Source organism: Hylobates moloch, unplaced genomic scaffold (assembly GCF_009828535.3).
Source record: "Hylobates moloch isolate HMO894 unplaced genomic scaffold, HMol_V3 SCAFFOLD_4, whole genome shotgun sequence".
Taxonomy (NCBI): Eukaryota; Metazoa; Chordata; class Mammalia; order Primates; family Hylobatidae; genus Hylobates; species Hylobates moloch.
In genome coordinates this window covers 172,139,883-172,166,864 of record NW_026652279.1, presented here as the reverse complement: position 1 = coordinate 172,166,864, position 26,982 = coordinate 172,139,883, and the positions used below count along the sequence as shown (strand labels likewise).

The 26,982-nt window shown below is 50.6% G+C and overlaps 1 protein-coding gene across 1 annotated transcript; it reads right to left on the bottom strand.

Annotated features, from left to right (window-relative positions):
- Positions 1–2,443: 2,443 nt before the first annotated feature.
- Positions 2,444–25,447, bottom strand: TEX29 (testis expressed 29). The gene is made up of 6 exons (XM_032149201.2): positions 25,329–25,447; positions 25,146–25,242; positions 18,361–18,471; positions 4,959–5,028; positions 3,600–3,775; positions 2,444–2,609 (listed from the first exon to the last, which is right to left on the bottom strand). Exons 2-6 carry the CDS (start codon positions 25,198–25,200, stop codon positions 2,569–2,571), a joined length of 453 nt encoding a protein of 150 aa, XP_032005092.1. The 5' UTR covers positions 25,201–25,242; positions 25,329–25,447; the 3' UTR covers positions 2,444–2,568.
- Positions 25,448–26,982: the final 1,535 nt, after the last annotated feature.

The window sequence follows — 26,982 nt, the reverse complement described above, 5'->3', positions numbered from 1 at the left end:
AGCATCACACTCGACTGGCTAACCTACGGCCCAGGTTCAGCCAAGCTCCCTACCCGGCCACACCTGCACCCACACAGCAGCACTGGGAAACAGAACATGCAGCTGCCGAGATCAGTTACATTTTAAATTCACAGCCACGTCCTCATGGGCACCTAGGGCTCTACTCTCCTAGACCTGAGCGGGCAAGCACCTGAGGACACTGTTAGCATACAGCATTGACTGAGTCCGTCAGGGAAGGCACGGGTCACTGCACCTCTCACGAGCTCCCAAGGCCACACCTGGCACTCTGAGCTCCTGGAGGGGGGTCCCACATGGGCTCCGCTCTCCTCAAACCTTCCATGCCACTGCCTCAGCTTCCTGCTGCGGCAATAGCAAATCACAAACTAAATGGCACAACCACAGCACAGAGGTGTACCTTACAGTTCTGCAGTCCCAAGTCCAACCCAGGGCCCACCGTGCTAAAATCAAGGTGCCTGCGGGGCTGTATTTCCTTCCGGGCACTCTAGGGCATAATTCATTCTGTGCCATTTTCAGCATCTAAAGCTTCATTCGCTGCTTTCGGCCCCTTCCCTGTCTCCACAGCCATCACTGCTGCATGTCTCTGCAGTTCCTCCACAGTCACGTCCCTCTGAGTGCCGCCAGAAGGGGCTCTCCACTTTTAAGGACCCATGTGGTTAGGTTGGTGCCACCTGGAGGATCCAGGATAATCTCCCCATTAAGGCCCTGTCCCTCAGTCACAGCTATAAGGTGACTGACATGTTCACCGGTCTGGGGATTCGGATGCAGATGTCTTTGGGGGCCGTTATTCTGTTGTAACAGCCTCTTTCCCAGCCTCTCTCCCAGTGGTTGACCTTGGCTCACCTGCAGGATTCTGGCAATCTCGCCCTCACCTGCACACTTGGGTGTGCCCCGTGCATCACACACATCTCACCAAGTCCCAGGCACAGAGCCAGCACTGCATGGATGCTGGTTCGCTTTTTCATCCAAAAGGGTGAACTAGGTGCTGCTTGCACACAGCATGAAGTAGGCTGCTTTCCATGGGCCAGATAAAAGCCTGCGCCCCCACCTCCCAGCTGTGGCCATATGGCCTTGCCTACTGCCTTCTACAATGCCGCCAACATCCCATGGCCAGGAGAATCTTCGCCAAGCAGCACTTGGAGCCACCATTCCCCTCCCACCCTGGTCCCATACTTGGTCCACTTGTCCAGGTCGTTCTTTCTATTTAGATATATCTGTCAACCCAAAGATATAAATGGCGCTTTGTCCACTTCCCACCCACCATCTGGAGGAAAAAAGCCCCTGTGTGATGGGGAAGACGGACCCTCCCCAGCACAGGGACCCCAGGCTCCTGGTGGGCTTTATTCTAAGCGCTCATATTTAACGTCTCAAATCACTCTATGAAAGCAAAAGATCAAGAATCATTTCTAAAAATCTATTTGCTTGAAACCTAGAAACAAGAAAAAAAGAAAACACTTGAAATCATCATGGGAGGGAAGGGAGAGTTTTGAGCCCCCAAAAATGTTCTGACTTTACTGTTCCTCGTGAGACTCAAAGCAACCTTGTGGGTGGGCTCGGGAGGGTGGGGCGCCCACAGGCAACATCAGTCCCTGTGGACCCTTGGAAGGGGGAAGGGGCTGTGCTGCCTCAGGGCGGAGTCAAACACGCTGGGCCCAAATTAAGGCTTATCAGCAAGTTCATTATCTAAAAATAAATCAGCTTTTCTTTGCTTCATCAAAAGATCAGATTATAGTGTACGCCGCCTCACTTTCAGAAGAAAATGTTTTTATTCTTAGACAAGTGAGGACAATGAAAATTATTACATAATCTGTCAGGTACTGTATAGCCCCATTGTGAAAGCGTATTGTTCCCCTGCAATGAGGGGTATCGAGTAGTTTCTGCCATTGTAAAAGCACAACAGGCTTCAGCAAGGAAGAACAAAAACAAGTCAGAAACGCAGTCTGTGAAAGAGAAAACATTCGCTGCCAGTGTGTGTTTCGGACGGGATACTCCTGGCCAGAGAGCACAGGCTTCCTTCAGGGGCAGAGCAGCCTGGCTCCCCTAACACAAGAACCTCATCCTCCCCCACCTCGGCAGGACCTTGGCCAAGCCACTTACTTCTTCTGTGAATTTACAAACCCGAGGTGATTACACCTGGGCCTGTCCCCTCACAGCGTGACTAAGTCCTAGCAAAGCCAAATGCCAGAGTCTTGAACCGCCTGTGTCATGTGGCAGCCCATTCTTGGTGAAGGTGCAGCCTGCCTTCCGAAAAGGAGACCTCGATGACACCACCTTGAGCCCATGCTGTGAGCCCCTGTGGTGTTGATATTAGTGGCAAGCAGTGCCATTAAAAACTGAAAGTTCAGGTTCCCACTCTCCTACCCCACAGGCTTTCTCTCCTCTAAGATAAAAATATAGCAATGAATAAGCAACGTCGGACGAGAAGCAATTTTCAAAATACCTTCATTTTTTACCCATTGGGTAATCATTCCACCACACTGTTAACAGTGCACCTGCTGTACCATTTCATTTGGATAATTCTGCCAATCTCCACTTCTTCATGCATTTCAGTCAGTCCTCAGTTTCTTCGGCTTCTGTTATTGTCACTGTTACTAGATTTTTAGAAAAGAAGAATTGTTTTTTCAAATGGAATATTCAGCAGTCCCGAAAAGATTTCATCAGGGTCTTTGAACCCATCTACATGGTGTCCGATTGGCAATGATTGATTCAAAAGCCAGTTTTGGGGATGGCCGTATCCTGCCCTGTGTTTCTCAATGCGTTCCAGGGGAGAGTAAAACACCCTTCCTCCCACAGCGTCTCACTACACAGGGGGCTCCCTTACCCAGGCAAACATCCGTCCTGCAGGAAAGCCTCATTCGCACAGACGCAGCCTCGGTCAGGGGCCAGGCATTCCAGATCTGAAATCAAGTGTGGGTCACCCTCTTACCCTGCCTCCTGATTTTCCTGATGGTCCCTGTAAAGCCAAGTCTACTTGGTAACAATGGGTAAGGCCAGGCCATTCGTATCCTGTACAAACATCTCTGAAGATAAGGATTACCATTTGAGATGTTTCTTTCTCTAACCTGGCAAGGTGCTGATCTAGGAAAAGCAACCGGCAACCTCCAAGGGCCCTCAAAGCAGGTAAACCAACATATGAGCAACTTTCCTTCCTGGAAACCGAAGCAGGCATAGAGTGACCGTCCACCTCTCCAACCATGACCACCATGCGGCAGCCCTGCAGCCTCCGTGCAGGAAGTCACCTGATCAAATGTGCAGGTTCTGCAGGACCCTGGCCCCCTCCCCAGGAGCTTCCCACACTAACACTGAGGGCCTCACCAGAGGGTGAAATGACAGGAAGGCAGAAGGGGACGGGAAGGGGGAGGACAAGACTCACAGACGGAAACTCACACTGACAGCCACGCCCACTCTGCAAACCTGAACCTCCAGTGTTGGGTACATTAGAATTTTGAACAAACTACAACACTGATCACTGAGGTTGAAGGACCTGTGTAGATGCTGAGCCCCTTCCCAGGGAAGTTCTCCCAAGGGAACAGAGCCACGCCCTCGACCTTAGGCTGAGGATGATTCCAGAAGCTTCTCACCATCATCCTTGTCCTCGTCACTCTTCATCGAGGGCCCAGCACTTGGAGGCCCAGGACTCGGAGGCTTCAGCCCTAACTTGCTGCTGGATGAGGCCACCTCCGCCTTTTCGCTGGACTTCTGTGGCAGCGTGACATCCGTAGGGATGGCCTTTTCTCTCCTGCTGTCCTGAATGACTCTGATGGGAAGAGGGTTTTCTCACAGTCAGGGAAGTTACAGATGGAAAACTCTCCAGTTCCCCCCTCCCACCCACCAGGACATCCATCTGAAAACATAGGTTCCTGATCATACATACTTATTTTTTAAGGTAAACGCTTTGATGTAATAGTTCTCATTTTCGTTTCTCTCTCTCTCTCTCTCTCTCTTTTTTGAGACAGTTTTGCTCTGTCATCCAGGCTGGAGTGCAATGGCACAAACACGGCTCACTGCAGCCTCCACCTCCTGGGCTCAAGTGATCCTCCCACCTCAGCCTCCCAAAGTGCTGGGAGATTATGAGCATGAGCCACCACATCCAGCCTCATTTTAGTTTCTTGTGCAGGCTCCAAACAGATGACTGTATGAGGCAGCTAGACTCCCAAAGACAGCTCCGGGCAGGGGGAAGGTGTGTGTTGCACTGCAGGCTACTGCCGGTTCATCTTCATGATTAACACACATAAGACAGCATATAGCACCACTCATGGTAGGAAAATGGCTTTACTCATTCCTGGACAAAGAGACTCGAATAATCTCAGGGGCTTATATGCACATCACAGAGTGGGCTCGTGGCGAAGGTGGTGGCTGGGGAGTGAGATGCTGGATTCCAGCCCTGCCCTGGGAATAGCCACCTGCTGCCTTGGCCCCCCAGGTCTGCATTTCCTCACCACTAAAATGAGAGGGAGTAGACTCATCTCTGAGACACCTCCAAACCCTGACACCCTGCAATGAGGACACAGGCCACAAGCCAAGAGGTGCAGGCAGCCTTGGCTTCAGGGACTCAGAGACAACTGGGAGCCTGAGTTAGAGCCTCACTGCCCCATCCATCAGCCCTGGGACCCCCTCGATGCTGCGTCAATCATCCCAATCTGGGGACAGTAAGTTCACTTACATCGTCAGTGGCTGCGAGGGCTGAAAAGGCTGAGCAGAGCACTTAGAGTCTTAGGTGCTCACTAAATGTGGGTTATGATTTTCATCAACAAGCACTCCGGAGAAAATCAGTGGGGCCCTCCCTGCCTGGCCAGTTCCCTCTCCCTGGCTCACAGAGAGCTGTTCTCAGTCACCCCAGCAGCACCAAGCCCGAAGGAGCCCAGGCAGGCAGGAGGCTGCAGCCAGGAGTGGCGAGTCCCCTCCTCCCCACCCTCCCAGTGAAGAACAAAGGGACTGACCTGTAGATGATGGTGATGACGAAGGCCCCAGCGATGATCACAATCAAGGCGGAGAACACGTGGATGTAAACTGAAAAATGGTGGGATTTGAAGTCATTTCGATCCAGGTAAATAGAAAAGGAAGAAGAAGAAGAAAAGGCGGCCCTCCCAGAGTCGGGTGCGGGCCCTCCCGGCGCGGCTGCCCATGGTCAGCACTCCTGGCCCACCCTCCCCAGCGTCTCCTGGAGACTCAGCTCTGTGGACATCTCCAAAGGCCCCCGCAGGCAGACGAGGGCTCCCTGTGAAAGGCAGCTCCAGGTGGTAGTCAGTGCCACCCAGAGGACACCTTGTGACCACCCTGACCCCCGGGGGTGCGTGGAGAGACGGCGCTGGCTCCTGACCCCCGGGGGTGCGTGGAGAGGCCGGCGCTAGCTTTCCCGACCCCCGGGGTGCGTGGAGACACGCGCTGGGGCTCCACGACCCCGGGGGCGCGTGGAAGAAGACGGCGCTGGCTCCTGACCCCCGGGGGTGCGTGGAGAGACGGCGCTGGCTCCTGACCCCCGGGGTGCGGCGGAAAGAAGGCGGCGCTGGCTCCTGACCTCCCGAGAGTGCGTGGGGGAGAGCGGTTGGCGCTGGCTCCTGACCCCCGGGGGTGCGTGGAGAGATGGTGCTGGCCCCTCTGTTCCTGCTGTGCTCCCCAGCTCCCTGCAAATGGCTCCTCAATGCCCAGGTCAATTCCTCCCCTAAACTGAATACAAGGAAAACACTTATTGGATCATAGACAAATCCTTGACTGGGCTGCTTTGTATTAAAAGGGGCTCCTGCAATCCCCAAGTTTCCTGTGCCTTCTCCAACCCAGCCCCAGCAAAAGTCGAGCCTCCCCAGGTGGCCGTGAGGGGCAGCCCCTCCATACTGGGTTTCCCTGCATGAGTGCACTCCCAGCCTCTCCAAGACAGGGGTGACTGGGAGGAGGAAGTTCTCGGCCCCTCCTGAGCCTCTTTCTGGGAGACTGCCCACTGCTCAGCAGGCAGTGCTCTGTCTGTGCAAGAGGCCTGAGGGGCGCAGCACTGCCCAGCACCGAGGGCTGATATCTGGATCTCCGTCGGCTCATTGGTTCAGGACTTGGCCCCCTCAAGTCCTAATATTTGTACACGAGCATCACTCCTCTCAGAGTCCTTGGTCAGATAATATCCTTATCTACTGTTTGTTCTTCTACGTTCCCTCCATCGGGTTGATGTAAGGAATTTTTTAATGAATGCAAGTAAAGTTCTTAAGTGCTTGGCTAATCACATATACACAGTAATTCTTATTGTTGTTATTATTATCAATATCAGCCTCTTCTCTAATTGCTTTCTTACTCTCTCAAAGAAACTGGCTGACTTGCAAATACCAAGTGCAGGTGACGTGATTTGCTTCAATTCCAGTACCTCCCTCCTGCTAAACCGCTTCCAAGAGTCATGAAGCAGTAACACCACCATCAGATGTACCTTCCCTGGATGGTGTGTGAGTTTGCCAGGGATGCCGTAAGAAAGTACCATGCACTGGGGGACTCAAAACAATAGAAATTGATCATCTCATGGTTCTGCAGCCCAGAAGTCCAAGAACAAAGTGTCAGCAGGGCCGTGTTCTTTTCAAAGGCTCCTAGGAAGGGGCCTCCCTGGCCTCTTCCTCGCATCACAGCAGTCTCTGCCCCTGTTGTCACGTGGCCGTCTTTCCTCTGTGTTCCTCTGTCTCTGTGTCTCTTCTCTTTTTACAAGGACACCAGCCATTTTGGATGGAGGGCTCCCTCTACTCCACTGTCATCTCATCTTACCTAATTACACCTGCAAAGACGCTTTTTCTAAATTAGGTCACATTCACAGGTACCAGGGATCTGAACTTCAACATATGCATTGGGTGTACACAATTCAACCCACCCCAGAAGTGGGGCCGCAGGTGCAGAGAAAGTAGCCTCCTGGGCACACGAGCCAGCTTCCCACGGGATCCACACTCCCTGGACTCATCACAGGGCCACCAGCAATGGATGAGGTGCCCAGGATTCTTTCCATGGGGACTGAAGTCAGAAAACTGAGAGGGGGTTGAAGCCAGCTCATGAGGGTAACCCACATCCTCGATTTTCTTCATACCGAGGTGACCTTGGTAAGGAACAGTGAAGTACACACTGGGCGCTTGGTAAGAGTTCCTCACGGAGAGGCTGGAGGAAGGGAATGAGGCTTGGGGTTGCAAGCTGTGGATAACAGGCATGTGCATGTACCGAGGAGCACACTGGGAAACTGCTTGTCAAAGGTTCTTCCAATCAGCTGGCTTATTTCTTTAAGTGAGGACTGTCCCGTGGAAACTTGCTTACCTGAGGAGGGGAACAGCGGGGCAGACTCACCTCCAAATATCCGGGCCTACCATAAACAGCTTCCAGGATGGCCTCCCGATTCTCACCTCCTGACACTTACACCCTAGATAGATGTTCCCACACTGAACAGCGCTGATCCCTGGAGCCAAAGGAGATGCCAGAGTCTAACCCCCGAGGCCAGGTGAAAAAGACATTGCAGCTTCTGCCCTGATCTCTCTTGGGCCACTTGCTCTGGGAAGGACTGCAGCCCTCATGGCGAGGAGAAGAGGCCTCCTATAACATCTGGTACCAACTTCCCAGCAAAGTGAGTCATCTTCCTATAACATCTGGTATCAACTTCCCAGCAAAGTTAGTCATCTGGGACACCAAGATTTCAGGTGACTGCAGCCTCACTTAGCATCTTGACCACAATCTCATGAGACACCCAAACCCAACCCACCCAGCAAAGACCTGCCCTGATAATCACGTAGGTTCTTTTCTATTTTCCTAAGCATTGGCTGGCTTGAGAAATAAAAGGACAGAATAAAAAACACAGGAATTTTAAAGCTGGGCGTCCGGGGGAGACATCACACATTGGTAGGATCCGTGATGCCCCACAAGCCACAAAAACCAGCAAGTTTTTATTAGGGAGTTTCAAAAGGGGAGGGAGTGTGCGAATAGGTGTGGGTGACAGACATCAAGTACTTAACAGGGTAATAGAATATCATAAGGCAAGTGGAGGCAGGACGAGATCACAGGACCACAGGACCCAGGTGAAATTAAAATTGCTAATGAAGTTTCAGGCACCATTGTCATTGATAACATCTTACCAGGAGACAGGGTTTTGAGATCAACCAGTCTGACCAAAATTTATTAGGCGGGAATTTCCTCTTCCTAATAAGCCTGGGAGCGCTATGGGAGACTGGAGTTTATTTCACCCTTGCAGTCTCAACCATAAGAGACAGGTACGCCCCAGGGGGGCCAGTTCAGAGACCTACCCCTTGGTGCACATTCTCCTTGCCAGGGATATCCCATGCTGAAAAAAGGAATTCAGCGACATTTCTCCCATTTGCTTTCGAAAGAAGAGAAATATGGCTCTGTTCTGCCCGGCTCACTGGCGGTCAGAGTTTAAGGTTATCTCTCTTATTCCCTGAACAATTGCTGTTATCCTATTCTTTTTTCAGGGTGCCCACATTTCATATTGCTCAAATACACATGCTGTACAATTTTTGTAGTTTACACAATTATTACAGGGTCCTGGAACGATATACATCCTCCTCAACTGACAGGATTAAGAGATTAAAGACAGGCATAGGAAATCACAAGGGTATTGACTGGGGAAGTGATAAGTGTCCATGAAATCTTCACAATTTATGTTTAGAGATTGCAGTAAAGACAGGCGTAAGAAATTACAAAATTATTAATTTGGGGAACTAATAAATGTCCATAAAATCTTCACAATCCACGTTCTTCTGCCATGGCTTCAGCCGGTCCCTCCGTTTGGGGTCCCTGACTTCCTGCAACAGAACAGCGCTGACCCCTGGAACCAAAGGAGATGCCAGAGTCTAACCCCCGAGGCCAGGTGAAAAAGACATTGCAGCTTCTGCCCTGATCTCTCTTGGGCCACTTGCTCTGGGAAAGACTGCAGCCCTCATGGCGAGGAGAAGAGGCCTCCTATAACATCTGGTACCAACTTCCCAGCAAAGTGAGTCATCTTCCTATAACATCTGGTATCAACTTCCCAGCAAGGTGAGTCATCTGGGACACCAAGATTTCAGGTGACTGCAGCCTCACTTAGCATCTTGACCACAATCTCATGAGACACCCAAACCCAACCCACCCAGCAAAGCCTCTAAGTTGCTTTAAGTCACTAAGTTTTGGGGTAATTTGTCACACAGCAATAGAGGATGGATCTGAGAGGTAGCCTAGAGCTTGCCCAGAGAATCTGCACTTAAATGCTGTTCAACAAAGAGAATCGATTGAATTGAAACGCACAAATAAAGTGAAAGGGTGAATTAAGGGCGTTCATGAGGCAAGAAGGTAACCCTGAAATTCCTGAACTCTAGGAAATGTTTTATTCCTTAGTATGACTTTGTGTCTTAGCTCATGGAATAAATTCAAAATTATGTGAGTGAAGTCCTGTTAAAGAGACACACATATTAGTCAGCGTCTTAGTATTCCACTGTCAGTATATCTCCCGTATCTTCCTATGTGCTCATGTTCTTTGTCGTTGATGCCAAGCTCCTTAAGATGGAGACTCAGCCTCAATGATGCGCTCTGTACAGTGTCTGTCTAGCAACACTATTTATTACAGACCATATCTTTGGCTTATCGACTTTATCTTTCAGAAACAGCAGCAATTGAAGAAAGGATTATTTTCTTTAAGAAACGTCTTGGTAAATGTTCCCAAAATATAGTTAAACAAAAGTTTTGAAATCATCTCAGCAAGTCCCATGAAGAAACTGAAGTCAGATACTTAGAAGAAATGACATGTTAAATAACATACCCTAAATCAAGACTCAAGAATGAAGGCAAGTCTTTCTCTTTGAATTCCCAATTCTTTCTGAAAGATCTAATGCTAATTCCCCAATTCATATTCTTAATAATACAGATTATGCCATAACACAATGTGCACTTCAAACCAGCCAATTTAAGAAGTTGGTGAAAGGTTTTCATAACATGGAATTATGTGCACAAAGAGCTCATAATACCCTGTCACTGAATACTACAACTTGCATAGCACAAAGGTTCATTCGTCGTTTTAATGAGAAAGATGTCAAAGAAATGAAAAGTAATGTGAGGGCCCAGTGAGAGCCCCGAGGCAGGGCCTACTGCCCAGTCTCTTCCTACAGGCCCGAAAGAAGTCAGGAGTCAAGAAAAGCACAGCCACACAACCCAGCTATTAAAGTTAGAATGATGGAAAGAACTTAATGGTTGCTTCCATGCAAAAATGATATACTCCCTTGCAAAACGGTGAGCCCTCTCCAAGTCAAAAACATTCTTGAGAGCCTGTGTTCTCTTCTGGGTTCCTTAGAACACCAATCATGAAGCTGCTATAGGGATTAAGGCTCACTTTTAAAATGGATGACAGGCATGCGGCGATTGTTCTAACTTAAGCCATGTTCGACATACATGCCAACACTCACAAACAGGCCAGCACCTGCAAGGTACAGATAAAAAGGTGCTCAGGGGATGGGAGAGGTGGCAAAAGCAGCAGCAGTAGCAGCTTGGACGTGAGTTCCCTTCCTAGCTGTGATCTGCCTGGAGTGATGCATTCACACCACTTTACACGGTTGGATCTCTGCTTCATTGGGATGTGAGGAAATTGGGATCACTAATCATTATATGGAGAAGATTGAAAGAATAAACTAAAATACCTTTTGGATGCTAATGACTGCCGCTTTCAGGAGCCTTAAATGGTACACTTCTCAGAAAAACTAAGTGGTATAAATGCCTTGGAAACTGGAGTTCTGTAAGAAGTCCAACTCTGTGATGGAAATGAACTGAGCACGACTGTGAGCACCTGCTGCTGTCTGCATATGCAACATGAGCAGCAAACCCCAATTTCACAAAACAAAAACAAAATGATGACAAGTGCCAATGCAGCAAACCATGGCCAAGTCAGTGCCCACTGCCATGAGCTTGGCTGCAGGAGTACTGCCACATGCCCCAGAGGACGAGCTGCAGGAATGAAGCCATATGAGAGGCCATTCAACACTGGAAGGCCTGGAACCCAAAAAGATCGCTCAAGTAAGATACTGGCTAAAGGGCATGGGTTTTATGATGAGACAGGTGAGTCAGGTGAAGGATAATGGATTCCTTCGGGAAAAAGCTCTACATCTTGTTGTAACTCTCACTAACTGATTATGTACAACCGGACTAGGGCTTCAGTAAAGCCCATAATTAACTTTCAGGGTGATATCAGCAAAAACAGCAGAGAGAGGACCCCCCTGCCAATTTCTTCCTCCATAAAAACAATGAGAACACTGGCAAAAATCATCAGAGGAAAGTTTTTCAGAAGTCTGGAAATTAACCAAAAGCTTGCGGAAATCTGTTTATTTGAGGCAAACAGCTGAATCTCAGTAAAAGAGCAAGCTTGGACCTTTTATCTAGCCCTGTTCCCATCTCTCCTGCCCACCCTCCAGCTCCATGGTAGCTTGAAAATCAACAGCCTGTAATCATGGTAAAGCCAGCAGCCTGGCAGCCACTGCAGGGGGCAGAACAGGGTGGGAGCTCCTTCAAAGCCCCATCGTCAGAGAGTTGTCATTATTTGATCTGTCTGGTGCTTCCTTGGAATATCATCTTTATTTGATATGAGCTCATTCGGTGAGAACAGCTTTTTCCCCAGGCATTTGTTATAAATAATTAGAAGCAATTGAAAATTGTTTTACTGGCTAAAGTGTTGGTTAGCAGTTGAGGGAAAACAAGAGGCTAACCAACAAGCTTAACGTGAAAATCTGGGAAATGAGATGTGCATAGAGAGCTTTGAAATGCTCTGACACATTCCTGGGAATCTAGAGGGCCATGGACATGTCCAGTGCTGTGGGCTTTGCAAGGAAAGACCTATGGTGGCCCTGGGACCTCACTTCTGGCTGACTTAAGGATCTGCATAAGCAGGAAGTGAAGGCTAAGGCAGAGCTAGAAATATTCTGACTTTGTTGAAGGTGTGCCTCAGCATGCACACAGAACCCCTCTGCAAAGTCTGAGAGGCTTGTGTTTCCAGGCATCTAAGGAATTTTTGTCTAGTAGCTACCCAAGAAGAGTTTTTGGTGGTCACACACCACAAAGAATACTTTACTGAGTTAGTTCAGGAAAGTCATCAAACAACCACAACAACAAACAGCAGCAACAATAATACCCGGGGAGGTGAAAGAACCCAATTCTCAGAGGTGCTATATTATCTTACCAAAAATGTCCAATTTTCAAGAAAGAAAAATGTTAAACATACAAAGAAATGAGAAAGTATGGCCATATACATAAAAAATGCCATTAATAGAAATCATCATTGAGGAAGCACAGACATTGGACTTACTTGACAAAGACTTTAAATCAATTATTTTAAGCATATTCAAAGAACTAGAAGAAATCATGTCTAAGGAACTAAATAAAAGTATAAGGATAATATTTTATTGATATGATTTGGCTCTGTGACCCACTCAAATCTCATCTCGAATTGTAATCCTCACATGTCAAGGGAGGGACCTGGTGGGAGGTGGTTGGCTCATGGGGGCAGTTTACTCCATGATAGTCTCATGATACTGAGTTCTCACGAGATCCGATGGTTTAAAACTGTTTGGCAGTTCCCTTCCCACAACCTTGCTGCCATGTAAGACATGTCTTGCTTCCCCTTTGCCTTCTGGCATGATTGTAAGTTTCCTGAGGCCTCCCCAGCCATGCAGGACTGTGAGTCAATTAAACTTCTTTCCTTTATAAATTACCCAGTCTTAGGTAGTTCTTTATAGCAGTGTAAAAAATAACTAATACGTTCATCAAATAGAAAATATCAATAGAAATACAGACATTATTAATACCAAAAAGAGATTCTGAAGTTGAGAGTACAATAATAGACATGAAAATTCACTGGAGATGCTCAACAGCAGATTTGAGCAGGCAAAACAATCAGTAAACTTGAAGATAGGTCAACGAGATTATCCAGTTTAAGTAACAGAAAGAAAATATAACCAAGAAATATTAATACAGCCTTAGAGGTCTGTGGGATACCATAAAGTCTATCAAATACACATAATGAAAGTCCAGAGGGAGAGGAGAAAGATAAAAGAACAGAAAGAATATTTGAAGAAATAATGGTAAAAACTTCCTAAGTTTGGTTAACATTAATCTATACATCCAAGAAACTCAGTGAACTCTGAGTAGGATAAACTCAGAGAGATCCATACCAGACACCTGGCAAACTGCAAAAGACAAAGTGAGAATCTTGAAAGCAGCCTAAGAGAAGTGACACATTATATACAAAGGAGCCTTAAGATTTACAGCAGTTTCTCATCAGAAACCATGCAGGCCAGAAGGCAATGAGATAAAACATTCAAAGGGCTGTCAGGAAGACTACCAACCAGCAATTTTATATACAGCAACTCTATGCTTCAAAATTGAAGGGTAAATTAAGACATTCCAGATAAACAAAGTCAGGATATTCATCACTGGCAAAGCTTCTTTATAAGAAATACCAAAGGGAGTCCTCTAGGATAAAATGAAAGAACAGTAGACAGTAAGTCAAATCCACATGAAGTAATAAAGAGCACCATTAAGGTGCTCAATAGATGCAGAAAAAGAATTTGAAAAAAAAATCCAACACCCTTTCATGATAAAAACACTCAACAAAGCAGGAAGAGAAGGGAGCTTTCTCAACTCGTGTGTTTCCAAGTTGAGTCTTGCATTTACTATTAATAGATACATGGCATCTAGTAAAACCCACAGTTACCACTGTATTTAATGGTGAAACACTGAAAGTTTCTCCTTAAGATCAGGAAAAAGACAAAGCTTCTGCTCTTCCTAATTCTATTCATCATTGTACTGGAGGTTTTAGTCAGAAACTAGGCAAGAAAATGAACTAAAAGGCATTCAGATTAGGAAAAAAGAAGTAAAACTATATTTGCAGATGCCATGATCTTGTATGCAAAAAATCCTAAGGAATCAACTAGAAAACTAATAGAATGAGCAAGTTCAACAAGGTTGCCAGATACAAGATCAGCATACGAAAATCAACTATATTTCTATATGCTGGCAATAGACAATCTGAAAATGAAGAAAACAATTCCATTTATAATAACATTAAAAACAGTAAAATACTTTGGAATAAATTTAATTTAAAAAGCTCAAGATCAGTACGCTGAAAACTATAAAATATTGAAAAAAATTAAAGACCGAAATAAATAGAAAGACTACCCCTGTTCATGGACCAGAACACTTAATATTGTGTTAAGATGGCAATACTTCCCAAATTATACACAGATGCAACACAACCCCAATCAAATTGCCAAAGGACCTCTTTTCTGCAGAAATTGACAAGCCAAATTTGATATGGAAATGCAAGGGACCCATAACAGCCAAAATAATCTTGAAAAAGAAGAACGAAGTTGAAGCACTCACACATTCTGATTTCAAAATTTACTGCAAAGCTACAGTAATCAAAACTGTGGTACTGGCTGGCTCATGCTTGTAATCCCAGCACTTTGGGAGGCCGAGACGGGCGGATCACGAGGTCAGGAGATCGAGACCACGGTGAAACCCCGTCTCTACTAAAAATACAAAAAATTAGCCGGGCATGGTGGCGGGCGCCTGTAGTCCCAGCTATTCGGAGAGGCTGAGGCAGGAGAATGGTGTGAACCCGGGAGGCGGAGCTTGCAGTGAGCCGAGATTGCGCCACTGCACTCCAGCCTGGGTGACAGAGCAAGACTCTATCTCCAAAAAAAAAACCAAACAAACAAAAAAAAACCTGTGGTACTGGCTAAGGATAGACATATAGATGAACCGAATAGAATTGAGAATCTAGAAATAAACTCTCACTTTTATGGGCAACTGATTCTCAACAAGGGTGTCAATTTAATCGGGAAAAAAGGATCTTTTCAACAAATGCTGCTGGGACAACTGAATATCCATATGCAAAATAATGAAGTTGGAAACCTTCCTTGCACCAGATACAAAAGTTAACTCGAAAAGGATCAAAAGACCAAAATGTAAGAGTTGTAAGTATGAAACTCTTAGAAGATATTACAGGTATAAATATTTGCAACCTTGGATTAGGCAATGGTTTCTTAGATGTGACACCAAAGCACAAGCAACAAAAGGAAAAATGGATAAAATGGACATCATAAAAATTAAAAATATTTGTGCTTCAAAGGACACTATCAAGAAAAAGAAAAGACACGTAAGAGAATAATAGAAAGTATTTGCAAGTCACATTTCTAATAGGAGTTTAATATCCAGAATCTATAAAGAACTCATACAACTCCATAATAAAAAGACAATTAACCCAATTTAAAACTGGGCAAAGGACTCAAATAGACTTTTCTTCCAGAGAAGATATCCAAATAGCCAAAAAAAAAAAAAAAAAAAAATGCAACAATGGTGAACATCATTATTCATTAGAATAATATGAATCAAAACCACAGTGAGATACAACTTCACACCCATTACAATGGCTGTAAACAAAAGGACAACAACAAGTGTTGACAAGAATGTGGAGAAATTGGAACTTGCATACGCTGCTGATTGGACTGGAAAATGATCTAGCCACCTTGCAAACCAGTTGGGAAGTTCCTTAAAAATTTAAGCGTAGAGTTAATATACGATCCAGCAATTCTATCCCTAGGGATATACCCAAGAGAATAAAAAACATGCTTGCACAAAAACCCATATACAAATGTTCAGAGCAGCATCATTTATAATAGCCAAAAAGTGGAAACAACCCACATGTCTATAAACTGATAGATGGGTCAACAAAATGTGGCACATCTATACAGTGGACAATTACTCCACGATAAAGAGAAAGGAAGTACTGATAACTGCTACAATATGAACGAACCTTGAGAACTACATAAGTGAAAGAACCACAAGTCGTGAGGTTCCATTTATATGAAATGTCCATAATACGGAAGTCCATAGACAGATGAGTGGCTGCCAGGGGCCAGAGAGAGGGAAGGATAGGACATGACTGCTAATGGGCGTGAGGTTTCTTTCTGGAGTGGTACAAATGTTCTGGAGTTAGTGGTGATGACTGCACAACTGTGAATATACTAAAAGCCACTGAATTGTATACTTTAAAAGGTGAATTTTATGGTATAGTATCTTGGTAAAAATAATAACTGAAGCAATTTCCAGCTGATTTTATCTGTAGTCAGAGGAAGGCGTGGGATCCCCGGAATCCCAGAGGCTCCTGGAAGTGGAGGCTGGGACAGCAAGGGGTCTGGGCTTGAGTCTCTAAAGCCAGGATCTGTGGGAGCCATCGTCATCAGAAAACCTTCCCAACCCTCAGTGGTGTCCATTGTGACCTCTCGTTTGTCTCTGAGGAGCCAAAATTCATCTTCTTTTGATGAGGTGCCAAATCTTCACCACGAAGCAGGACAGACACCCTCCCTGGAGCCAGCCAGAATCCCGTCAGCGCTTTCTTTCTTGACTGATTTTGTGCCCAGAATATCCCTTTCATCTCAGAGGAGCTGGCTTAAGGCTTTACGTCTGTAGGACTGGGCAGTCCCCATGTAATCAAACAGTCTAGCCTGAAAATGAGTTTTAAAACTTTTCCTTTTTCTCCTCTTCCCCTAGTCTCACGATGCAGAAAGCTTACTGCAAAAAACTTTTGTTCTCCTTAGTCTTAAAATAGAGCCTTGAAATGTACTTTCTTTGCAACACCACAGTCTCCCTTTCTCACCACCTACCCCCTAGCCCCATGCACATTTATCTGTGTGCTGGTATTTAATTATGGGCTTACTTACGATTTCTAGGGGCTCATCTTGAGATAGACCAAGCATAGAGACTCAGCTGCAAAATGCCAGAGGTCACCTGAAGGCGGTGAGTCTACAACCAGCCATCAAGATGACGCCACCTCCCGCTCCAGGTGGACCATGGCTTGTGACAGCCACTGGAACAAGACCCTCAGACCTTGTAGTAGCACCCCTCCCATGTGCTTCCCACTCTGAGTTCCTCTTTTTAAGCCCCTCTCCCCAGCCTAAAGTTGGAAGCACAAGTCAGCCACTTCCCCACTGCTAGCTTTGGAAATAAAGTCACTTTCCCTTCAGTTGTTACGGGCTTTGCAAGCGGTGAGCAGCCGAGCTCGCGCTAGGTTCCACCAGCAGGTCACTACTTGGAAATTTCCATCAGTCACTCATTCCCATCAGTCACTAACGTTTCCTGACTTTCTAAGCCCTACTAGATACAGGGAATCAAGAGGACCTGGTGCCTGGTCTCTGAGGGCTCCGTCTAGCGGGAAATGCAGGAGAAAGAAGTAAAAGGAAGAAGAAATGGCCCTAAGCTGCACAAAGCCGGGGCCCTTGACTCACTTTGGGGTGCTGGGGGTGGAGAAGAGAGTGGCCTAGGACAGGGAGGCTTTGGAACTCATCTCCAAGGAAGCCTAGAGCTGTGAGAGCTCATCGGCCACGTCCAGCACCTCCACCGTCAAGGGCTGTACTGTTCCCTCCCGAGGGCGCGCTGTGCAGGCCGCTTCCCTCCGTGCTGCTGTCCACCCCTCCCCACGCAGCACAAACAGCCCCTTTACCCTCGTTTCCAAAAGGGGCCTCCACAGGACAAGGAAACACATGAAGCTTCACGTGGACCTTGAAGAGGGTTTGGAAATGAGAAGACCTCAGCAGCGCAGGCCAGTGTGCTCACAGGCGAGAATACGCTGAGGAGGTGGGAGCCCAACGCCCTTCACGTGCGCGCCATCCTGGTTTCTTAACCTCCTCCCACCTCCCTTCGAACACATTTTACAACTAGCCATGGTGCTCTGAAGGGCACGCCTCCCTCTGGAAGCCTTCACGGGGATGGGGAGTGGCAATGCCTCCAGCCCCCGTACCCCACCCACTGGGTGCCCGTTGTCCTCACTTCACCCCCGTGCTGCTTGAGGGGCTTGAGGGGCTACCAGCAGATCTTCACGTCTGGTCTGGCTTCTAGTCCGACGTTGAAGCACCCCACGGAGTCCCCAGTGAGGGCCAAGCTCACAGAGCCCCTGGTGGACAAGGTCCGCTCCACCCTGATGGGCTCACCCCACACCTAGACACTGACCCGGGCCCTGCCAGCGCCCTGTGTTTCTGCAGCACTATTTCCCCAAATCCAGCCTCTGCAACCACCCAGAATGGCCAAATTCCTCCATGAAGGGGGTCTCCATCCGTCCCCGTCCGTGCCCTGCCCAGCCCATCTGGGAATGGAACCCCTCTGGTGGCTTACGTCACATTCACAGGCCCTCCAGCTCAAACCCCACTCAGAGTCTACTGCCCCCACTAAGATGGAGCAGAAGAGTGTGGCCAGAGAACAATACAAAGGTGTTTCCAGCAGAGACCCCGGGGAAGGGAGACAGGCAGGGCGATGGTCAGCATGGTCACCAGCTACCTCGGCTTCCGCCATGGGGCGGCCGGGGCAGCTACTCACTGGGAACTGCTTTCTCATAGCAGACGCCTTCGTAGAAGCAGCACCCGAGCTCCTTGCATCGGTCCCTGGAGACGTTGTAGTCACAAATGTCATACAGAGGAATGTCACACACTGCAAAAGCACAGACACACACAAGTGTCACCCCCAAAATCAAGGCCACCCCGCTCTCCGCTAAAGAACCTGGGAACCAGTGTGGGGAGCAGCTGTGGGTTTGTGTTGTGGTTTTGTTATTTTCTAAATTATGCATCATGCAAATCTTTATTTGAAACTAAGATCCAGAATGAATTAAATTTCTGAGCAAAATAATGTCAAGTTAATTACACAGAATAATGCAGGGCCCTCTAACGATTAGGAGATAATACATTTCCGCGCAGCAGCGCCAGGCACGGCGCACGACAGAGCCCACAGAAGCACGGGGCTCACACAATGGGTGCTTGGGAGTTCGGGAGGGAACGTGTAATTATTTCACACTTAAGCATACAGGAGTTAGAATTAGCAGCATGGGCTGCGGATTATTTCAGAATTTTAAAACTTGAATCAAAAGGACAGAAAGTTTAATGCCAGTTTTGACCCAAAGGGAGAAAAAGGGAAGACAATGAGGGTGCAGCACGCCGTGGGAGGTAAAGGAAGCAGGGCGGGGACATCTCCTGGCAGATGACCCTTTCCAGAGGAGTTCAGCAGCCTCACACATGTTCAGCCCCGAGGGATGTGGCTCCCTTCATCGGCCGTGAGCCACCGAGGGACTGGACTGGATGATGAAAGGGGCTCCTGCAGGCGAGGGCCCAGGGTACCCGCAGAGACCTTTGCTGGGTGGACTGCAGTCCCACAAAGCCAGGCTCCATCCCCCAGGCCAACACTGCACCCAAGCCACTAGGGGTCTTCCCTGGCCCCTCTGTAAGTTGTTCCACTGGGACAGGGGCCGGGAGGAGAGCTGCCCGGCCTTCTTGACCCTTGAGGAGCCCCATTTGTGTTCCTTAGGGTTGATTTAGTCTTTCAGGTCCCCCTTCTCAAGACACCCCCATTCCAGGTTTGCAAATGCTGCGGCTGCAGCCCTCATCCTCTGTCAGAAGCATCATGGACACGGGAGCCCTGCCGAGGCAATGCCCCACCTGCCAAGGCAGAGTGCACAGGGCAGGCTGAAGTCACCGGCTGCTGCCACCCTCTCCTCCCTCAGTTGCAAGGGGTGGCCGTGGGTGGTTTGAGCTGACCTCCCAGTTGAGGGAGGCCGGGAGAGGCCCCACAGCAGCAGGCAGGTCCCGCATAGCCAGGCTCAGAGGGGCCTGGGGTGAGTGACTGGTCTTGGGCTGTGGCTGGCCAGATGGTCCCCCATGCTCTATGCAGCAGCCCATGTGTCTACAGTGGGTGACTAGGAGGGCTTTGCTCCCAGGGTGTCCAGGCACCACGGCCTTTTTCCTGGAGTGCAATTCCAGGGTGGACACAGCGCCAGAACTTCACAAACACTACCCACAGGCAGCTCCCGGAGAATTCAGAGTCCGCCACTGCCTCCACTTTCTGACACAGATGATGACAGCGGCTGCACAGCAAACACCCACCAACGCCAGGCTCGCGTTGCCCGCAGTCTCCTCCACCCCACCAGACACCCGCCAGCACCCGGCTCAGGATACTGCAGGCTCCTCCACCCCACCAGACACCCGCCAGCAACCGGCTCAGAATGCCCGAAGGCTCCTCCACCCCATCTGGGAAGATCCAGACGAAACCCAAGATCCCACGAGCTTGGATGCAGCGGAGCCGGGATCCACAGAGACCTCTGGCTTCAGGGTCCTGCTGTCTCCACCGTGCCAGGCGCCCTCCCCACCGTCCCCAGACGTGGAAGGAGAAGCCCCAGCGGCACAGAGGCGTCTGCTCACAAAGCCAAGAGAACAAAGGTTTCTAAAGACTTGCTCTGGGTGACAGCGGATGTTCCATTTCAGCAGACAGCCTGGGCAGGAAATATGCCACTGAACGAAGCATTATTTTTATTCATAAAGTGATTTGTTTTCTTCAACATCGCTACACAAACGTTCATACATTATTTCTCATTTTAAGAATCCAGTCCCTATCGCATCTGACTGCCCAGCCGTCGAATCCCGTCAGTCCTCCTGCGCCTCCTCCCGTGTCCCATTTTCCCTCCACACCCAGCGTTATTTTCCTGCATGCACCTCCACGATGTCGCCATGCATTTTTAAAATCCAGTAGACCCTGAAAAGTCTCTCACACATTTCCATTCCTAGCCCGGCCCTCCACCCTCCTCCACAACCCATAACAGGCTTTGCGGTTGGAGTAAGCTGAGGCTTTCTGGGCAGGCACCAGGTCGCAGCCGCCAAGGGGGCCGAGGTGGGCTTCCCACGTGGTGGGGGATCGGCAGGGCTGATGCAGCTCCCCGCTCCCTCTAGAAGCATCACTGGCAGCTCGCCCACTGCACAGGTCCTGGACGCCCGGCCACTGGCACCAGCAGTGGTATCTCCAGTAGGCCCTCCACACCCCCTGCACCACAGCCAGGGCGGCTCGAGCGCAGGGCTCACTGCCTGCCTCTCTCCCTGTGCTCTCCCAGAGTTGTGACAGCGTGGCTGGGAACGGGGAGAGGAGCCATCGGCTGGGCCAGGCTATGGGAACAGGGAGGCGCTGCCTCAGGATGGCGGGGCAACCGCGTTCTTCCTGATCTACTGAAACGAGACTGGGGTTAAATCAATCAATATAAAATGAGCTGAGTGCTTCCTGGGAGAAGCCACCCTGGCTCCCTGGCTCAGGTGGGCCAGGTGAGATGGGGGCCCGTGGAGTGAGGTTTCAAAGCTCGTCCCACGAGTCTGTCCCGTCACCCCATCTGCTTGGATAGCAAGCCCAGGGAAGCCACCACTCCCCAGGGACAGTGGGGCTGCCATTCACTCCCTCACTCATCCCACTTTCCGCCGGCTGCCACCTGGGGCTTCTAACACGCCCACGCCGGCACGGTGGTAAATGTTCTGTTATTTTTCTCCAAGGCCATGGAAAGTCTCTTCACTCCACATTTTGCTGCTTCTGCAGCAGGAGAGGAAAGGTTCAGGAAGGGCATGGTGTCCAGAGAGGTGCAGATCTGAGGCCAGGCCTTTCCGACCCAGGCAGCGAGGCGCCATCGTTTTAAACGTGGCTGATGATCCAGGTGGGGAGGCGTCACCATTTTAAGTGTGGCTGACGATTCCGTGGCGTTTCTCCTTCCTGTGCTCCGTCCACCTCCCTTCCCCTCCCTCTGTGAAGCGCACACTTGCAGGAATTCTTCCTAGGGGAGGAGCCAAGCCCAGAGACTCTCTCAGGGCAGTGCCGGGTCCTCGGACTGACTCCCCATCCAAGTCCCTCTGCCACCTCGTTTCCCGGTGAAGCAGTCAATTAGCAGGGGACAGACCATGGTCACCTCCTGGAGAAGCAGCCGGCAGACTCAACAGCCATGACTTCACGGCACCGTGGAGGCTTCCAGCACTCCTGAGGCTCAGCTGCCCTGCTGGGAGCTGCTCCCTAGAAAGGCAGGCATCAGGCTGGCCTCCAGGGGACACCTCCAAGCCACACTGCCCGGCATCCCACTAGAACGTCCCAGCTGAGGGTTCCTGGCAGCGTGGTCACGGACAGCAAGACCCGACCGCAGACAGGTTTCCAAAGATGGTCCAGGCGGGAAGAGAAGACAAGATTCTGAGTACCGTGGTGACAGGAAATGTGGCGTGGGAACTCGAGAGACGTGCCTGCGGTCACGATTGCCACCAGCACCCCCAGGACCTTCAGCGGGCCCGGACTGCACACCCCTGTCTGTGAGCTGTGACACCACCTGGAATCCGCTGAATGTGTCTTCACAGCAGATGTCATAAACAACGTAAAAATCTCTGAAACTGGAGACCCATTTTCTTGACACTGAGCTTGAAGCTGCGTATCAAGTTATCTTAGGACAGAAGACGCCAGTTCTCCCAGAGTCTGAGCATCAGAACACGGAAGGAGAGGTGAGGAGGAGGAGGAGGAGGAAGCTGGGCAGGGATCACAGCAGGTTCTGGGAGCTGGCATGGTGTGTGCAGAGGCTCATGTGTGTGGCCTTCCTGCCCGGAGCGCGTGTGAACCACGGATGGGGATCTGGGGTGTGCAGAGCCACGGATCCCTGGGATTCGGACACAGAGAGTCCAAATATGTCCACAGACCCCCGAGCCTGTGGTGAGGGAGGAGAAGCAGTGGCTTCGAGTCCCCACTCTTTCATACAAGCCACTCAGAGAAGAACACACACCGGTGTGGAAAGTGTGTCACAGTTTAAAAGCACTTTTGCAGAAACTATTTTATTTAGAGAGGGAGTTGACATTAATCTTTAGGCAGCAGCTGACAGACAGCAGCCGAGGCTGCATCACGGCAGTAAGGCAGAGCCTCCAGCCAGGGCTGAGCGGCCCCACACACGCCTCTTCCCCAGGGGCCGCCTGTCATCCTCCCATCCTCATTTCCGCTCCTTCACCCCCAAGTCGCCCGCTGTCCAGGGCCATGTGAACATGGTGCCCTGGGAGCCAGCCTCAGGCCATCACCTGCTAGGGGGCCGTCTGGAGGCCCAGCTACCTCCTGTTCAGGATGAGCGACTGTGGACATGGGAAACCCAGCAGGGCTGCGTGGAAGGGGAGGCGTGCAGGGCTCTGCACCCACATGGGAAGAGGCTGCAGAGCGGGTGGGCTTGGAGGCCAGAGTCTGCACTGCACCCGGCCACAGAGCCTCTTCCACATCTGCAAAGTTGCGCAGAGAAGGACAGGAGGAATTCCTCTAGGCTGCTTCTTGGGCTCAGACCCAGGGGTGGGCGACAGAGAGGGCCTGAGCTGCAGGGCCAGGGCCAGCCACTGTGGCTAAAGGTTCCAGCTCCCCACCTGCCCGCTGGGGCCACCAGTGGTGCAGACACATGAGCCAGCTCCAAGCCAGGACGACACTGGCCTTGTCATTTCACAGCTTCCCTACACCCCTAAAGGACTAGAAACAGTCGCAAAACAGCCACGCCACAGTCTGCAAAGGATGATAAGGACAACGCTGACCCCCCTGCATGCATCCTCCAGTCCATGAGGACAGGCTGTGTGGGGAGCACACAGGAGTGTCACCTGCAGATACCAGGAGCTGGGTCCTGGGCATGGCCATGGCAAGGTGAGAGGGCTCCAGCCCAGGGTCAGCTTGGGCAGTGCCTTGGGTGACCTGGCACACCTGAGATGACCCCCACCAGTCCCATGCACCCTGAGAAGTGGCACCAGCCTCCAGCAGCCCCTGGCAGCCCCTCACAGACGGGGTGGCCAGGCCCAGCATCAGCAGCTTATACACACAACAGCTGCAATGCTTGCAGCCCTGAAGCAGAGACCAGGAGGGTGGCCCCCAAGGGCCTGGAAGAGGGACCACTTTCTCCCCCGTGTTTGCCCTGGCTATGGGGCCATCTTGCCAGAATATGTGAGAGGCCACCCCAGCCGGCCACAAGAGTGGCCCGTTCCCTAGGGGCCCCAGGCGCAGGCCTCCCACTCCGCCCTGGATGCGTCTGGATTGGGAACTGCAAAGACCCCTCTTGTGGACACCCCTCTTCCTGTCCAAAGAGTTAGCTGCCCCCCTGGTGTGACAAACCCTGGTGGCCGGGTGGCCTTGGAAGGCCTCGCAGTCTGGCAGATGCCACACATTCCTGGCACCTGGGCTGCCCTGTCCCACTGCCACTGCGAGAGCTGCAGGGCCGGGTGCTGCTGTGGGCAGGTGCTCAGTGGCTGCCAGCACCTTGGCTGGCCCGAGAGGCGCTCCCTAGCCTACCTTCCCAACAAAGGTAACAACCCAAAACAATCTAATTTGTTTTCTTTTTCTTCCATTTCCTTGGTTTGTTTGTTTTTGAGACAGAGTCTTGCTTTGTCACCCACGCTGGAGTGGAGTGGCACAATCTCAGCTCACTGCAACCTCTGCCTCCGGGGTTTAAGTGATTCTCCTGCCTTAGCCTTCCGAGTAGCTGGGATTATAGGCAACCCGCCACCACACCTGCTAATTTTTGTATTTTTATTAGAGATGGGGTTTTGCCATGTTGGCCAGGCTGGTCTGGAACTCCTGACCTCAGGTGATCCACCCACCTTGGCTTCTCAAAGTGCTGGGATTACAGGCCACCACGCCCATCCGATTTTGTTTTTGTTTTGTTTTGTTTTGTTTTTTGTTGTTGTTGTTTTATAAAATCATTGCATGAATACAAGCTCAATTGAGAAAAAAACATTCAAGTAGCAGGTAAACCTGAGCCATGGAAGGTGGCATCTCCCGCCTCCCCTGGGAGGTGCAAACTTCCAGAATCTTCCTTTTCCTGACCGTCACTGTCACCCCCCATCTATGCACATTAACAGCACGTGTGGGAGAAGTCACATCCCACACCGGTGTTTCCTTCCAGTCCCACTGGTGAGTGTCTGCCTCTGGGTCAGTTGCCCGGGTGGGGAAAGGGAAGGCGGAACTTCTTCATTGCTGATAAATATTTTTCCTTAATAAAAAAAAGTCACTCCTGCAATAAAAGTTATGAAGTAGTTGAAGTGGATCTTCAGCACCTCATGGACAAAATGCCTTTGACCTCTTAAACCCCTGGAAATAGTTAAATGTATTTCTTTATCTAGAAAACCTCAGGTTCTGGTGTATTCTGTAATAAAATTTTCAAAAATGAAGACTTCACAGCGTTTTCCCAGGTTATTTCCTGAACACGCATTTTTCTGCCTTGCCCTCCTAGCCAGGTCTGGGACCAGGACCCCCTGTCCGCGCCAGGGGCTGAAACAGCTCCTCCCCACGCCCCCGACCCCGGCGCCTTCCCTCCATACCTGTGAATTGCTTCAGGAGGTGCGGCGGAGACTTCTTCACTTCCACATATTTCATTGTCGCAGATGACGGACAGATGAAGCGGCCGGCCGAGCACACCTGGAAAACAGGAGCGGTCAGCATGGGTGGGGCCCTGGGGACGTCGTTTGGGGAGTGGGCGGCTCAGGGGGCGTTTGTCGACTCACCTGCGCCTCACGTCCCAGGCGGGTCCCCTCAGCCACCCGTGCCTCTCAGTCCTACTCCACGTGGAAAACACCTTTTAGGTAAAACAACAAACTGGCCACCCCTCTGTCTGCAGCTCACTGTGGACTGCGGGCACACCCCACCCCGCCAGCTGTGACATCACACAGTCCCATGAGGTCACGTGGACATCACACAGGACTTTGGAGCCATGCACGTGTCTACCTTAACGCTGGCTGCATCGAGGACGAAGGCCACTCAGGTGAACAGATGTAGGGAGGGAGTTCCACGGGCAAGACGCTGCTGGGGACACCACGGGCTGAGTCCCACCTTCCCTGCAGGATACCCCCGCCCCTTGCCCACCACGCCTGTGGGCGCAGGTGCTTGAGTCCTGTCCCTCCCTTCCTTTGTGCCCCGGTCCTTCCTGGGACACCCCTCTCTGACAGCCAGCACTGGGTGCAGCAGAGAACAAAACCAAATCCCTTCCCTCCTGGGGAGAGGACAGAGCGACGTAGCTGCCTCGTACCAAACCTGGCCCATGGGGAGAAAGCAAACTGGGGGTGTGGGCAAGGCTGGATCAGGGCAGGGGTTGCCCCTTGTCACAGGGTGGGTGGGCGGCCTCCAGGGAGGAAGGTGTGTCTGGGGCTGACGAGGGAGCACGCAGAGGTCCTGGAGGGAGGCTGGTGTGGCGACTTGAGAGACACAAGGAGCTGAGATGCCGCAGGAGGGCAGGGCATGAAACCACGCGGGTCATGGTGAGGATGGTGGCCTTTATTCTGAGCAAAGTAGGGAGTTACTAGCAGATTTTGTGCGAGAAATTGAATCATTTTCACAGCATCACTCTGCTGTGCTGGAAATGGCTCTCAGAGGTTTGTGAGCAGGAAGGATGGGATGCTCATGAGGAGGAAGGCAGGCAGCTGCCAGAGGGCGCTGCTGCTTTTTGTGGTTTGAGTTGAAGGAGTGGGCTGTGCGCACCTGTAATCCCAGGATCTTGGTAGGGCGAGGCGGGAGGATCACTTGAGACTGGGAGGTCAAGGTTGCGGTGAGCTGTGATTGCACCACTGCACCCCATCCTGGGGATCGGGGGAGACACTGTGTTAATCAACCAATCAATAAGAGTGGTGGACAGCTTGGACGTGGAGAGCGAGAGAAGGAACAGTCAATGGTGAGCCAAGGACGCTGTTGGGGGGCTGGAGCTGGTGCTGTGGGCATCAGGTAGACAGAGGCATCCAGGGGACATGCCCAGGAGGCAGTTCAGGGTGAAGGCTTGGTGGGTGAGGACACCAGCAGCTGGTAATGAAAGCCACCAGCAGGCACTGGAGCGCCCCGGGGAGCAGCAGTCGGAGAAGGAGCCCAGTGCCAGCAACAGGAGCAGGGGACAGCCTGGGGCCCAGCAGCCATGGTGCCACAGAGGCCAGAGAGGCTATGTGGAGGCAGTGGGTGCTGTGTAGGGGCTGTCCAGGTGAGCCTGCGAAAACGAGGGAGCTTCAAGGAGCGAAGCAGAGGAGGGGTCAGTGCTGTCAGGGGCGTTGACTGGATTGGGGCTGCCTGGCCAGAGCTGGCACCCACTAGAGCAAGGGCAGAGGCGTGACTCAGGGGCCATGTGCCAGTGTGCTGCTGGGTGACCTGCTGCCTGTCACACGTGGCGGCCACTGAGGC